Consider the following 16,122-nt stretch of genomic DNA (forward strand, 5'->3'; position numbering starts at 1 on the left):
GTGTTGCTTTTACTCTTCTCTAACATGATACTCTTGTGAATTTACCTGCTTCTGTATTAATGAAGGTCTGTAAACGGCTTTGAAGTGTGAGAACTAGCCATTCTTTGTTTACAGTGTGCTTGAGTAATTTTGCTTTTGCAGTCCATTTACTACTGGCATGTATTGTTTCTCACTTTCATTTTTCTTGTATATTCCTTTACAAGTCTATCAAAATACTGTAGGCATGAAGCTGCCACTTACTCATAACCTGCAATTATATTGATCAAACATTTCTAATCAACTGACCTCAGCTGAACAAGAACTTTAGTTCCGAGCTGTTTAATGTTTTGGGAAGAGAGTTGAGAAAGTAAGTTAGCTGTCAGGGTTGTATATCTAACGCTTCCATACTATTAATTTTTGCCTCAGTTGGATGTGCTGGGGGCCATGGTGGTTTGTTCTTTAATACTTAGCAGGGGGGCAGGGAGAGAGTTTGAGAGAGGAGGAATGGAGATGAAGAAATGTCAATGAATCTGGCAGGCTGTGGATGAAGGTGAGGAGTAAAACGTTCTGATAAAATGTCTGATGTCTGTAGTGGATGGCAGAACAGAGCAATTACCTTTGCGTAAAAGGAGGGGTTACTGTTTTTTCACTTATTTCTCTCCTCTTTCTCTCTTTTCATTGCTTTTCCCAGGGATTTGGAAACCTGCCAATCTGCATGGCTAAAACTCACTTGTCGTTGTCTCATGACCCTGAACAAAAAGGAGCACCTACAGGTTTTATTCTGCCAATCCGAGACATTCGGGCCAGTGTTGGTGCTGGATTCCTGTATCCACTAGTAGGAACGGTATGTGATTGAGTGAAACCCTCAGCTGTGGGCTGAGGAAAAAAACAAAAACAAAACGTGCATTCCAGTAAACAGTTACTTTTAAGTGTCTTAAATTAGGAGAGTCCTTGTCGTTTACAGTTGATGTTTTAACGGTCCGCTGTACTAGATACCCTTAATAGCTGTTTTTTCCAGAGGCAGGAGGGTAGCTACAATAGACAATCCGACCATTTGAATATTTACCAAGCCCCCGTACTCCTCAGGTCCCACATCTCTGGCTTCCTGGATTTTGAGGAAAGGGTGAGCTCTGTAACTAACAAATTCTGGGAACTGCAGCCTCGTAGAGGGAAAGAGAGAAATCCTTGGCCCACCTAACCGCTGTTGTGACTTGGATTCCTGATGAAAATACTTTGCAGTATTGCAGGTGAATTCTGTGTACACCTGCAGGTCAGGGTAGAACAAGACAACTCCTGCACAGCTTACAAAACAACTGTTGATGATATACCTCCAAAGAGAAGCTGACCTGTTCCGTTAGTCGTCTGTCGGTCTCCCCTCCCTTTTGGTTCTCAAGAGTTTTGCTGACCATCTGTTTGCTGTTCAGCTTGCCTAAGTTCCGACAATTCATTTCACTGTGCCCTTGAGTTTTTAGTTTCTGTTCTTTGACATGATTGGCATAATGTTAGCTGAGAGGAGAGAGAGTAGCTACAATGGAAACAGGATCCTGGAACAGTGTTAATATGTATTGCCTGGCAGAAAGAGAAGCTACCTGAAAAAAAAATGTTCAGGTTTGCATCCAGAGAAAGAATGTTAGGATGAAAGCATCCACTGGAAATCTTATCTCTTCTGGACAAACGTTAAGTAACTTGTTAGAATATAGAGGATGGAGCAGTTGGAGCAAGCAGCTCTGTCTTATTTTTTGGGCCTGAACCTTTTTATGAAGTCTTTATGGCAACATGTTTATTTTAATAAGCTTTCAAAAGCACTAAGGGTGCATGGCTTAATGATGAAACTTGCTGATTTAAGTGTTGAATCCCTTCTTCAAAATGCCGGCTGGAGCCAAATAGAGGATATCTTTTTCTTTTAATTCTTAAAAAAACCCAAAACTAAACAGGCAAACAAACAAAAAGTAGGTAAGGGTTTCCAGATTAGCCAACATAAATAAAATAACCGCATACTGATTAATGTCTGGGTCATCCATCTTTTTATAAAGAGTAATGTGTGTTTTGGGATAAAATGAAAGATGGCATGCTTGTTCCTGTTATTAATGGCATTTTTTTGCAAGCCAAGATTTAAGCCAAACAATTACTTCTTATATATATATTTTTTTCCAAGTTCTGGAGAAGGAAAGGGTACACAGCATTAATGAGCTACACAAGAGAGAAAGATGTTTTCAGACATTAAAACTAACATCTTGGCTCTTCTTCCAACGTCTTCTGTTTCTATGAAGTTGGACTCTTTCCTTTCTGCTCCCTTCCCACGTTCCTAATGTTTTCTTGGACATGTAGTAATTCATGGTGTTAATTCTGCCCGAATTAACAGTAAGTCTTCCAGTTAAGGACATGAAGATCAGTCTCCTGTGGTGCCTACAAAGCCAGGGAAGAGAAACAATCCAGGGCATTTTGAATCTGATCACTATTTTAAACCCATTCAGCAGGAGGTGTGTTAGCCTCAGAATAAATTTTTGGCAGCAGCCATTGAACTGAGAGCTGAAAATGCAGCAAATGTATAGCTCTATGCAGAAGCTTTTATGAGAAATTTGAGGTGAAATTAATCAGCAGTGCATGTGTATTCTTTTTATCTGAAGTTAATCACAAAGATATATCACCTTTTTTTTTTTTTCTCAGCTTCTCAGTTTTGGGGTTTTCCCTTTCTGGCTCAAAGTTGAAGCTGTTGTACAAAATACTTTGAGGTTTTAAAGGAATTATAATTTCAAAGATTATCTAGATTTAACGTGAAAGTGAAATTAATTGTTGGAGTCAGATTGGTGGGGTTTCTTTTCTGGAATTGCTGATGAATTGAAAACAAGTTAGTTATTCAGCTCTTGGTTTTGGTGTGGGTTTTTTTTTCCCTAAATGGCACTTTATTTTTTTTTTCTTTTTGGTGGAAGTTCCACAAGTGCAATAAATAATACATGCTTGGTTGTTACTGATTTTATTTGAAAACTTGCAAGGGGATTGAGAGATCCATGTGGTCTTATTTTTTCATGTAAGTAAATAGCGTGAATTACCCTGTTCTTTTTCAGCACATGCGGTATGGAAGGGGAGGAGGATAATGGAGGAAAAGTTCCATTTCTTAAGCTCTGAAAATAACTGGGGCATTAAGCATTGTAGGCACTTGTACAGAAAATTAGTAGCCTGGATGGAAATTATCCTGTACTGCCTAGAAATTCAGGGTTTAAGCAGACTGCCTTTAAGATAAGTAATAGGTAGCAGAGTAGCCACTGTGGGCTGCCCTATGGATAGGAAAGGAGGAAAACTGACCATTCCTTTCAAAATAGAAAGTGCAAGAAATAGTAAAGTCAGGCCCATCTTCAGCAATGTGGCATCTCCTGCTCTACTGAATGTTACTGTCTCAGCTCCTGCTGTGGCCCTCTGAATCGAGTCTGTAGGTGGAGATCTGCAAAGCTGTATGATTCTTCAGGGATATGTACATAAATAAATTGGAATTTTTTTGCTCTGCATGACTGGAGGCTGGCAGCGACTATGGTGAGAGCAGGGAAAACCCCTCCAGGCACTTTGAATCTCTTAATACCTTGGCTCTTGAGGGCAAAATATTTATACACCTAAACACAAAGACAAGGAACAGGGGTCTTCTCTGTAGCCCTCTGTTCTCTGTCTGGGAAAGCAGCAGCTCTTGACAAAAAGCTAGTGCTGTCCTAGAATTCATTAAAAAGAGTAGACTTGAAATGTTTTTTACCTCCGCTTAAGCCATGCAAGACCTGCAGTGGCACAGTACATATGGGACTGGCGTTAGCGCTTGTAAACGGCTTAGGAAAATGGGATGGGACTCCAAAAGCTCCCTGAACAGTTTTGAGAACTGCAGAAGACACCTAGCCAATAGAACTTTGCCTTCTTGCTGCTTAGCTTATAATCAAATGGAAGACTGGGCGGTAATTTGATTAGCGTGCAAAATACTTGCTCCAGGAGAAAATACCAGGTTGCCAAAGAGATCTTTAATCTAATGGAGACAGGCATAACAATACTGGTGGTGAAAGCTGAGGCCAGATGATGCAGATGGAAAACAAGACCTTGAATTATTTTATTAAAGGTGTCAGTGACCACTGGCACAAACTACCAAGTGCAGCCACAAGTTGCCCACCTTTGTAGAACATCCACGTTTAGCCTACATGTGCTGCTGGGCTAAATGCTGAGTTAGGGAAGGGGAAATCCTGTCAGCTGCATTAGTGAATCGGGCCAAGTGTAGTCCCTGCTGGCCTTGCGTTCTATGGCTCTGAAACTGGGTACTCAGCAGTGGGACAACTGGAGAGGACTGGGCTGAGGCAGGCATGGTGCTGGCAGCTGTTTTGCTAGCTTCAGTTCTGCCACTGCCTTCTGACTTGGATGCTTCAGAAATGTTCTAGTCTGGAGAACTGACCTCTCCATCTCTATTTGAGCTTTAGCCCAGTTAAAACCAAAAAACCAAAACCAAACCAAACACAAAACCCACCCACCTACCCAATTTAAACTCTCTTCTCAACAATAATTATTCCTAAGCATTTAACACTTCTAGACTCAAAGAATTCTAATCAACTGAAACTTTACAGTCAGCAAAGTTGTATTAAAACATATATCCTCATTTTAATAACCAGGGAACTGTCACAAGTAGTTGTCTCACCACAGCAAGGTCCATGAACTCTCCTCTAACAATTAACTGGTCAGCTGGATATCTAAGTAGTTTGCCAAATCTTGGGCTCAGTCACTGGCAGAGGCAGAAGCCAAACTAAAGCCTCATCCAAAAAAACAAAAAAAAAAATACAAAAACCAAAACCCACAGATCTGTCTACTGAGCCAGGAGTTGCTGATTCTCCTGGTGTGCTTCAAAATGGTACGTGACCATCATCAACTAGTATCTATGTGTACAAGCAGCTGCATGAGCTGTTGCCATTGTAGTCTTCAGCAGTGAATCAGTATTAGATCTTCCGCATGAAACTGCGCTGCTTCCATCTTAACATTTTATCTGTTGTTGTGCAGATGAGCACTATGCCAGGACTTCCTACAAGACCCTGTTTCTATGATATAGACTTGGACACAGCGTCAGGAGAAGTAAAGGGGCTCTTCTGAAAGGAGTGGTTAACCAAAGGTAGGTGCTGCCTTGAAGGCTTCAATATTTGGGCTTTATTTCTCATCTTGAGATAATGGAGTTAAGCCAACCTCGTGCCATATGTTTCCAAATGGCATTTGATTATAATTCTAAAAGTTGCCTGCAGTACTACAAAATAGTAATGAAATATTTTTATTTTTTTAGCTCCCAGAAGAACACCTGATGAGTCATGCAAATGGAACTATGCCCTGATTTTTTTTATTTTTTTTTTAAGTAAAAACAAGATATGACTGAGAATATAGTGCAAGAACTGACTGGAAGGAGGCATGCTAAAGCATCAACCACTTACTCTGTAATGATTTTTAAACTGCTGCATCCCAAGCAGCACTTGACACATAAAGCACGCTTCCTCTACAAACATCTGGCATCATAGTTGTAGCTGGAGTATCGAAGCTTGGGTTTAGTGACCTCTTTTGATTCAGTGACATGATTTTAATAGTTAAAAACCCTAAAGCTGGAGCTCTCTGAAACCATTTTGGGACGTAACTGTCTTAACCATAGGGGTTTTGTAGCATATATCATCTTTGAAAATCTTGTATACTGGATATTCCTGTTTGCCATACTGAATTCTGTATTCCATTTCTCACAGTGTGGGAGAAACAGCTGGGCTCTGAAACTCCACCAGTGTCATTTAAAAGAGGGAGCAAAGAGGAATTCCCCTTGCTTCGCATCTCTCGCCAGGAGTGCTTACCCTGGCTTCTGCTGTGAATTATGCCTGCAGACACCTGAGCCACATCAAATTTCCTTTCTAGAAAGCCTAGCTGTGACTATAGAAATCAAACCTCTGGATATCAGATCTGTAGGGACTGGATCTCTGGCCCATGTCTGTGGCTTCTGCCAGACGTGTCTTTTGAACGATTTTATGCTCAACAATAAGTACACTTACACTGTTGACAAGCCTTGTTTCCTAAGGTACCCTTTTGGTGAACAGAGAACTTGAGTAGTGATCAAGTCACTTGTAGTAGGTTTTGTCAGCAGGCCAGAAATCATTTTGTAACGTAAAAATGTTGTTGCTGCCAAATTTTTAACTAATACAAATAAACTGGTAAATACTTCAGGTGCTTTTTGGGTTGTAATGTACGCACTGAGATTACTGAAGTAGAACTTATTTCTGTGATTAATTGTACACAGCAGCAATCCTTGTATTGACAAGTAGGAGTGATTATTGCAGTAATAAGTTGCCTGCAATGCACCACTGTGTGTGTGCATTTAATCTTGTTTCCTTTCCTAGAGGATGTGTGTCATCTATAGGAAACAAACTACCTGAATTATTCCCTGGATTTGAGATACTTGCAGTTGACGGTAAAAGATCTGAATTAAGACTTGCAAAGCCTATGTGCTTGCATCAGAACTGAATCTAAAAATACTCCAATTTTGGTGAGAACTGGAACATCAGGATGTAGGTGTGCACCAATGTAAGGGCACATCTGTAGTATGCAGATACTCTGTGTGTGTGTGTGTATATATATATATATGGAGAGAGAGCGAGATCTGTATCTCTCAAGTTATTCAGGAGGGGAGAATAATTATATAGAAATTACCTGGTTGTCACAGAAGCAGACGGAACAGCTTAAATCATCATAAGAACATTTGAGATATATCCACAACCTTCTGAAATTTTCTTTTTGATGGTATTCAGCTGAGGATTTCTTGGCAGCTAGGTTTGCCAGAGCGCACCCAGGCCACTTTTGGGGGGTCAGAAGGGGTGTTCCCCACATGCTGCCCTGGACCCCACACCTGGCTGAGTGCCTCTTCACCTGCAGCACCTCGGTCAAGCCTTCCCTTCAAGCAAGTTGCCAGAGCTGATGCTGCCAAATCTGCTGTCAGTTCCTGCATTTAATCTCTCCTGCTATACTGCTTTCCTCTGCGTGCTCTGTGTTCCACCTTCATTTTATGCTTACGAAAGATGGGATAAGTGCAAATTTATGCTAAGATTAGCCTCCTTTTCGTTTAGCATGAGATCATAGGCATGTGCTTGAGAGAGATGGTTCAAGAGGTTGCTGGTCCAGCTCCTGCAGTGAGGCAAAGAGTGGCTCAGGCATGAAACTCTGTAAGGATTTGCTATGCATGGCAGAACTGATAGCAACAAAGTGTGGAGGCCAAAAAATAGCCCCAAGCCTCTCTAGAGGTTAGTGGGGAATGGTTTTCTAACCTGTGCTTTCAGCCTGCTGGGATGTGAGCTCTCCAGTGTCCCTGCTGTATGTCTTGCAGGACCGATGCACAAATAGGTTGTTTTTTCTTAACTCTCCTTTGCAATTAAGTATGCAAGCTAGTTCTCATGCAATCAAATGGGACACAAAGGACACTTAATTTCTTCTAACTGAATATTGGAAGGTTATCTTCTCTTCCTGTTGCCTAGAGAAAAAACTAATTATGTACAAATTTGTTCTCTGTGGGCTATTTGTGGGCCCAGAATCCTTAGATGGTTTTATGGGCATCCGTTCCCCCAGCTGTGCTGTGGTGAGAGTCCTACATCACATCCTGTAAGAAATAAGATTTTTAGTTTTGAAGGGTGTTTTTTGGTGGACTAACAATAGGGACAAAAGAAAAAGGAGAAAGTGTTGTTTGTCTGTCTTGCTGCATGTCACCAGCTCTTTGGTGCTGGTCCCAGAAAGAAGACCAGAGCATACAGCTTAGCCAGGATCTTCTTTCAAGCTTATCCCTCTGACCATTGCTCCGCACGCTGCAGCCCCGGTTGCGGTGCTGCCGTCTTCCCCTGGAGCGGCAGGAATAATTGAATTCCATGCGAGGTGTTTCTGAATGGGATTGAGGCGAGCCTGCCTCTGTCTCGACACCCCCAAGGCCAAGGCAGTGCGCATAGCCCACCTGGCTTCTGCTGCCGGCTTTCCTGCCTCCGACTGGCTTTCATGCAGAAGCGGGTTGTAATTAGGACCCACCGGCCACCCTCGGGGGAGATGCCATTTCCAAATGAAGATGCAAACGCATCTCACAGGGGAGCTTTGGAGAAGGCAATTCCTTCTTGCTGGATCCACGTTTCTGCCCCACTGGCTAACGTTTCAGCCCGGTGAACCTGCTCTGTACCTTTTTTTTTTTTCTACAAAGAAGCCAAGGTGGGGTAGCACCTGTATTTTTCTAAGGCTGGCCTACACTCAGACCACCGGCAGGTTCAGTGTACTGCTTTACCCAGCTTCCTCTGTGCCAGCCTGCTGTGAAGCAGTTTGTGTTCTTAAAACCTTTGTGGGCATCAGTTGCTCCTGGTGGGGGTGAGTGGGGACAGTCGGGCACCTCGAGCTACGCTTGGGAGTCCTTTTTCCAGAGGTCTGCCCCTCAGTCCTGACAGTTGGAGATGCAGGGGTTTTTTAAAGTCTGATCTCAGCTGCTTTGATGAAAAAAGGCATGCATGGAAGAGAACCAAGAGGCACTTTCTCCGGTGTTTTGGGCAAGGCAAGGATTAGTTTAAACCTAAACTAATTTAACTTAGTTGTCCTTGCCCAGCACCTCAGAAGGTGTAGCTCCTGCAGCAAGCCAGGCAGCGTTTGCTTAAAGCTGCAAGGGCTTCAGGTGGGACACAAAAACAAACCACAACAAATTCCAGGTGTGGAAAGGGAGACCCCCCCCTTCCTTCCTACCCAGCCAGGCAAAGGCCGGAGCTGCCAGTGGCCCCTTCCCGCGGGACCCTGCCAGCTCTCGGCGCATCCCGCTGGCCCCGGGCCCCCACCGGCCCCGGACCCCGGAAAGGCCTTCGCGGTTTGCGTGTCTGCCGCTACCGTGCGCGACCTGGGAGGGGAAGGAGGGTCCCTGTGCGGGGGGTCCCGGCCGCCAGGGGGGATGCTGCGCTGCGGGGGGGGATGCCAGCCCCCGGGCAGGGAGAGAGGCGGCCCGGCAGCGGGGTGCTGCCCCGCAAGGAGGGGGTGCCGTCCCGCCGGCGGGGCTGGGCCGGGGTCCCGGGCCCCCCTCCGCAGCCTGCGAGCAGGCGGCCGTAAAGCGGGCCGGGGGGCGGGCCGGGGGCTGGCGGCGGCAGCGGGCCGCCTCGGCGGGGGGCGGGGGGCTGCCGGCAGCGCCCTCCCCGCCGGCCCGGGGGGCGCGGCTGCGGCGGAGGCGGCGGCGGCGCAGCGGTGCGGAGCGGTGCGGAGCGGGGCCGCAGGTGAGGAGGGGAGGGCGCGGGGGGGGGGGGGCGCCGGCGCGGGGGGGGCGGCAGGCGGGGGGTCCCGGCTCGGCCCCTGCAGCCGCGGTGGCCGCCCGAGGAGCCCCCCCATCGCCTCGGAGGGGTTCGGCTTGCGGGGGTCCCCCTTGCCCGGGGCAGGGGGGGGCGGCGGGGTGGGGAGCGGCGGCGCCAGGCGGCCCCCAGGACCCCCCAGGACCCTCTCCAGGTCGCCCCCCAGGACCCTCTCCAGGTCGCCCCCCAGGACGCCCCGGGCTGCGGTGGCGCCGGACTCCGGGCTGCTGCGCTCGGGGTAGGGCAGCTGCGGGCTTCGCTCCCGCACACGCGCCTCAGCCAGCCTTGCTCGTTTACTCCTTAAAAAATTAAAAATAAATTAAGAAATGCAATCAGCCCGGCGGGGGAGCGCGCCCCGCCAGAGCCCCCCTTTTAATGGTCTCACTGCTGAAGGGCAGAGCAGGGACGGCTGTGCCAGGAACTGCCTGGAGTCCCTCAGCCGGTCCCCCAGAAGTTGGGCTGTTTGCAGGAGCACGTTTTTGCGTCTTTATATCCAAAAACGTTCTGAGGATGTTTTCAGGCAGCGCTTTTTTTTTATTATTTATTTTATTTTTTTCTTCTTTCGGTAAAGGGTGACATGTATCTTACAGTCTCATCTATCTGGTGAAGACATGCGGTGTTAATTGAGGTTGCCATGGAAGGCATGCACGTAGTATAAATAAGCGCCCTTCTTGCCATGTGATTTCGCTTTTGTATTCCACCAGCCTCCTTTTTGTATTCTGTGTTTTTGCATATTGTCATATGGTGCATTAAAGATAAAAATATCTGCTGTCTCAGGGTGTAATTTCCCTAGCTGGAACTATGAGTGCATATGGAGCGGTGGGGGAAAGATTTAGCTAACCGTAGGAGAAGGAAATATATGCGTGTGCATGCATAATACATATTTGCCATAATATGGGCAGTTAAAAAAAAAACACCCAACAGTCCCCTTTTACCACACAAAACAGCGAAATATTATTTTCTGTCGTGGAACATCGCTGGGTTGACATCTTGGTGGCCCTATTTTCCCTTTGCATATTGATGTTAATTAGTGGAAAAAACTGCTATAACACATCCAGGGGCAGAACTGCTTTTCCAGTCCTGGTCCGCCTCTCAAAATTTAATATTTTTTTAAAAAAAGAATCAATACTTTTTTTTTTTAATTGCTCTACAGGTCTTACCATTTTTGTTGTGTTACAGATAAAAGATGGAAGCATTGGCCATGCTTCGCAGCAAACCTCATATAACCTGCAAGGGGAACTGAAGCAGAAAGCCAAGCCGAGACAAAGCAGCATCTGACCTTGTCACTGGGGGGCAGAAAACAGCCACTGGCTGCCGCTGGTTTTACTGGTGCTCCCGTCAAGCTCCCTCTGCAGTGTGGAATTGCAGATAGCTCAAAAAGTGCAAGTTCTTTCCAGGTCCTTGGGGTGAATAAAAATTGTTAACTCTTGCCTTGATTTGTCATCCTTTGGGGGAAAAAGAAAAGTAATGTCAGACTGGCAATTAAATAGTCGTGCTGTTAGACCGAGCACAGCTTGAAGTGGGTGGTCCTGGAGGTGAGAGTGACTCTGGCCAGCAAAGCCAAGGAGAAGCCTGTTCAACGTCACGTCTACCCGAAATTCCTTGGAGAGGTGATGAAGTGAGTAATAAGGCAAAGTGGGAGTTACAAAGCAGATGCGGTAGCTTCAGCAGAACTTCTCTCCACTACCATATCCGCTCGTGAAAAAGCAACTGATGTTATTTTGAAAACAATTTGAGTAAAAAAAATCCGCTTTGAGCATCTTTGCCGTTCTTGTGTCTGATGCGTTCATCAAGAAAACTGGTATTATAATGCAAATGAAGGAAAAGAGTGAGTATGGTGAAGGCAGCTAAGGAAATTCAAATGGAGAACCCAAGAGAGGCAGAGACTCACAGCACAGGGGCAACGTGCTCCCCGTCAGAGGAACGGGCAGAAAAACCCTCCATGCTCTGTTTTAAGAAGCGGAAGAAGTCCTGTAAGAAGGGGCTGGCCTTGAAGGATGTGTGTGAAGGAGCCTCAGAGGAGAAAAGCCAATGTGTCAGCGCTGACCAAGGGGAGGCAAAAGTTTCTCATCAGTCGCGGTCCTCGAAAGGAGCCTGGGCAGCCATCAAAAGCCTCGCAAGACCTCAGAGGAAGCAGAAATCCTCATCGCGAAAGAAGGTGCCCTCCGATTCCCAAGTGCGGCTGGAGGTGGATGCTGAGGAGGGCTGTGTGCAAGGCTTCCCAAAGAAACGGGCGAGCTCGAGGGTGAAGATGCCCTGTGTACGGTTCTCCAGAGGCAAGAAAAAACCCAGCCCCTCTGAAGCAGTGGAGGAGTCGGAGGGCAGCGTTCAAGCAAATGAAGTGATGGGCATTTCAAAGAAAACTAGTGAAGAACCAGAGGATTTGGCCCCAGCAGACAAGTCTGAATCCTTCAGCCCAATCTCTGCAGAGGAGGACCAGGATACAGCAAAGGAAAGTGCCAACTCTGTTGGAAAAAGTGAGCCCTTGACAGAGCCCACACCTGATGCAGAGGAGGAGGACCGGGATACAGCAGAGGAAAGTGCTGACTCTGTTGGAAAAAGTCAGCCCTTGACAGAGCCCACACCTGATGCAGAGGACCAGGATACGGCAAAGGAAAGTGCCGACTCTGTTGGAAAAAGTCAGCCCCTGACAGAGCCCGCACCTGATGCAGAGGAGCATACAGATGCAGAGGAGCATACAGAGTGTACCGCTCAGTCAGAGATAACTGATTCAGAGACAGTTAATGAAACAGCCCAGGAAAAGCTGCAGGAGGAGAGCCGACCCCAGACCACAGCATGTGCAGAAGGCGGGCAGGTTGCTCCCGAACCACCCGTTCCCAAGGATCAACCCAGCAGCACCCCTGAAACCACCGAGCTGCAGGAAATCCCCAGTATCCACAAAGAGCTGCCCGAAGGGGATGGATCAGAAAAAAGCATAATTCTTCCTGAGGAGCGCAAAGCTGAAGAGACTGTGATGGATTTCAGTCAGTCAGCATTTAAAGATGATGCAGGGAGTCTGCAGGGCTGCTCCAGCCATCAGGTGACATTAGAAGCAAATGTGGGCGCCGGCGTCAGCATTGTCATCACCGTCACCGAAGCTGAGGACTCTGACAACACCGACTCCGACCAGGCCTATGAACCGTCCCCAGTTTTGCACCGAAATAAGCAAAAAGGGAATAAAAAATCAAGCAGGAGCTTTGATTTTGGTAAAAAAGAGGGCCCTGAGGCTGGTGGCGACCCCCAGGCAGAGGAGAAAGGTCTGGGTGACCAGGGGCACAGAACTGGGGAGCAGTATGAATTGCTCCTCATAGAAACCGCGTCTTCCCTGGTGAAGGCGGCCATTCAGTCGTCCATAGAGCAGCTGGTCAACGAAATGGCCCTGGAACAGAATAAACACAACAGTTTTCTGTGATGGCAGCGATGCCCCCCGAATAAAGAGTACAGGGAGTGATTTAAAGCTCCGCTTGGCCTGGGGTGTGTGTGGAGAGCTCCAAGGGCTCCCGGGGCTGAGGTGTAGTTAATTCTGCATGTCCGTTCAGTTGTGTGTCTATGTGAAACGGATCGTGGGACATGGGGCAGTCCCATACGTACAGCGTGTCCCCTGGGGCTGGAGCTCCGGGCAGTGCCGGTGGTTGCAGCTGCAGAAAAATGAAGGTGTTGCAGTGAGTGTTTTTTCATTTATTGGCATCCTTATGTCAAGGCCACATTTCTGCCGTCATCCATGCTAAGTTTCCCTGCTGTTCATGCTGTAGATCTATATGTGTTGTGCATTTAGGGAAAGGTCCCGAGAGGCAGCAAGCGCCCAACCTGCTGCTGGGCTGGATTCGGGGCACGTCGGATGCGGCTGGGGTTCACTGGAGACAAGGGAGGGTGAAGTGACCGCAGTGTTAACACGAAGATACCGATGCCAGACAGGCTCAGGCCAGTGTTTAGTATTGCAAACAGGTACTTGCAAGGTGCCGATGCCAGAAACCATAGTCACCCCTTGCGTTGCATGGAGGTGGATGGTTGCAGTGAGCTGTGTTTGTCATTCGGCCTCTTCCCCCGTCACAAGCAGCCTGTGCATTTCCAGACACGTTAAAGCACAGCATCAGCTGCTCGCCTTGCTGACCCTGGGCTGCCTGAATGCCAAGAAAATGACAGTGCTTCGCTGGCGGGGGGCAGGGGGGCTGTTCTCGCACCATTAAGCTCAATGGGCAAAATTCCCGTCAGCATCAGCGGCGCAGGCTGGGCAGGAGCGCACTGCTGCAGGCAGCCCCTGTCCTTCGTTCTCCTTCCTCCGTGGTGAAGCTGTCCTCGTGGTGAAGCTGTCCTCGGCTGTAGCATATTTTTGATATATGGCATGTGATATAAATAGCAGTGAGCTGCATGCGTGTTAGCAGTCAACTATTGCCTCTGTGTTGACACAGTTTGGGTAGCTGCGATGCGCTGCCAGCCCTGGAATTGATTGGATTTGGTCTGACCGCTGCTGGCATCCCTGGGTGCTGGCAGCGCCTGTCTCGCACAGCTCCCCCCGCGCTGCAAAGCCTGCCTGACTTCAGTGAGCCCGAGCATCCCATGGGAAACGTGCATTACAGCCGGCTGGCTGCCGCCGGGCTCTGGCTGGCTCTGGCACGCCATGTAGCTTGCTCTGAAACACGTTGGGAAATGCCAAAGCAATGTTACCGAAGTCCTCAGGGAAAAAATCTGGATGTGAGGGCCTGGGGACATGGCTGGGAAATGCCTGGATGGGCCAGTCGCTGTCAAAACCCACAAACTGCCCTGCTCCGAGGGGGGTTGCGCCAGCATAGCGTGTGTGCAAGCATCGCCTCTACCTACCAGCTCTCCGAGAGAAAGGAGCCTTTTAATAATTTGGGATTGCATCTGCGCAGCTGGGATTTACGTACAGCTGCAGGCAAATCAGCCTGTTCTTCTGAGAAAATTCTCCTACGTATTTCTCAGCCAGTACAGAAATAGCAGCCGCACTCGGCGGTTGCTCACTGACCATAGGCGGTGCACGAGATTTCCCTTCCCAGCGTAGGATTTGGATCCCTGTTAAAATACAAGGGCTGTAAACTTTCCCAGTACCTGGTGTGCAACCACGTTTTAAACTTCGATAAAGCATCTCCATTTTTACAAGAGGACTGTGAGCAGTGAGTGCCACCGCTTGTTTCTCTGCAAGTAAAACTTAAGAAAAATCAGAGGATGTTAAAAAAAAAGCATCGTCCTGTTTTTTGTGAATTGGTTCCATAAGTTCTCAGATACCAATAATTCCGTGTGTACTATTTTAATGGCTTTGTACTTCGTACTACTCCTTCCAGGTATTATGCCATAGCTTCGAAAGGGACTTTTTAAGACTTTTCTATGTACCTTTGGAGCTGCTGCAGCACCCTGAGAAGAGCCATACTGGTGCCGGAGGTTGCTTATGGGATTGCACTGGGCACGGCGGCAGGTCAGCGCTGAGCAATGGGCCACAGCGGCTCTGTGCGGCCCCACGGGTGTCAACTGCGGATGAGGATGTCTGGGCTCTAGTAAAGAAATACAAACTGACCCTGTGGGGCCAGGCTGCCCTGCTCTGCCAGCCCACTAAGCAGTTTTGGGAAGGTTTCATGTATTTCAGTATTGCCTTTTAGGCAAAACACATCTTCAGAAGAGGAGGAGAATGGCAGAAATGCTTTGGTCCAGCCTGGCCCCTGCGACTGTTGCTCTGCATCCAGGGTTGTGTTTGCATCCTTTCTGTGGCTGTTTTTTCCCTCTGTTATAGCTCTACATATAACTGATGATTATTTCATTAAAGTTGAATGTACCTGTTGTTTTCTTGCCTTGTGATTGAGTGGGCAACTAAGGAGAGATTTTATACGTGAAAGGATAAACTCACAGCGGTGCCCTGTTGTGTCCAGCTTATTCAGGAAACCATACGGCGAGCAGAAAGAAATCTTAAAGTTGGTAGCGGACCTGAATTCTTTGGAGGCTTGCTCCTCCTGTGCTCTTTTTATAAGGTTTCCTTTCGGTGGATGACCAGTCATTTCCACTGCAGAGTCCTGGCTGCCCAGGGGCTGCTGTGAAGTATTTGTGAAGGATCACAAATCTCCAGTGGGTAAGAAAAGCTGTCCTACTTCCGAAGGGTTAAATTCCCCGTCAGCTGTCCCGTACGATGCTGTGCATGGGGTGGCAGAGCTCTTGCTGATCCTGCGCAGGTTGTTTGGATTTCTCTGCAAGCTGCTGGGTCACCCTTTCTGCTCCCAAGGCTCCAGGCTGCTATTCCCAAGCGCCTGGTTTGGTGCTAATGAGGTCCGTGGCAAGGGATAGCACCTTGGGATGAGGAGCAGCAAGTTTGGCGCTTCAGTGCTTTCTGTTACGACTCAAATGGGCCATGCACCCTGAAATATTTTTTTGCATAACATCTTTCATGTAATTTCTTAAGGCACTTTATAACACAGAAAATATGGGAGGGGCCGGGGGGGGGCAGTTATCCATTTGTAATAGTATTAATACTATTTATTCCTTCTGGTTTACGGAACCTAATGGCTTAATTAAGACTCTCTACTCCTTCATTATGATTAGAGAGTTGAACATTAATAAAGCATTTATTCTTTTGGAGAAGGAAGGAAAAAATTATTATTGCAAAGGAGTACTGGGCCAGGAAAGCTGCGAGGATGTGACTGCCTGGTTGTGCCAGAGCACCAAAGGGTGGCCTGGCTTTAGGACCGCATTCCTCACCGACAGCTGAAATAAACTGGAATAATACGCAACCTTTGTTTCTTATAGCCCCATTCAGATTGCTTTTGGGCTGTCTGGCTCTTTACCCAGGGATTCATCGCTTGCTGCCCCTCTGAATTATGGA

The 16,122-nt window shown here is 47.4% G+C and overlaps 2 protein-coding genes across 3 annotated transcripts in view; both read left to right on the forward strand.

The window, feature by feature from the left end:
• Positions 1-6,179, forward strand: part of MTHFD1 (methylenetetrahydrofolate dehydrogenase, cyclohydrolase and formyltetrahydrofolate synthetase 1) — a 42,799-nt gene extending 36,620 nt beyond the window's left edge. For both annotated transcript variants that reach the window (XM_056346106.1, XM_056346107.1), the window contains exons 26-28: positions 671-823; positions 4,993-5,101; positions 5,267-6,179. In XM_056346106.1, the coding sequence (XP_056202081.1) occupies positions 671-823; positions 4,993-5,082 (243 nt within the window). In that variant the 3' untranslated portion in view covers positions 5,083-5,101; positions 5,267-6,179. The remainder of the gene's footprint in view (positions 1-670; positions 824-4,992; positions 5,102-5,266) is intronic.
• A 2,935-nt stretch (positions 6,180-9,114) lies between these two features.
• AKAP5 (A-kinase anchoring protein 5) lies at positions 9,115-15,073 on the forward strand. The gene is made up of 2 exons (XM_056347788.1): positions 9,115-9,227; positions 10,479-15,073. The coding sequence occupies exon 2, from the start codon at positions 11,134-11,136 to the stop codon at positions 12,709-12,711; it is 1,578 nt and encodes a 525-aa protein (XP_056203763.1). The 5' UTR covers positions 9,115-9,227; positions 10,479-11,133; the 3' UTR covers positions 12,712-15,073.
• Positions 15,074-16,122: the final 1,049 nt, after the last annotated feature.

This window comes from Falco biarmicus, chromosome 7 (genome assembly GCF_023638135.1).
Source record: "Falco biarmicus isolate bFalBia1 chromosome 7, bFalBia1.pri, whole genome shotgun sequence".
Taxonomy (NCBI): Eukaryota; Metazoa; Chordata; class Aves; order Falconiformes; family Falconidae; genus Falco; species Falco biarmicus.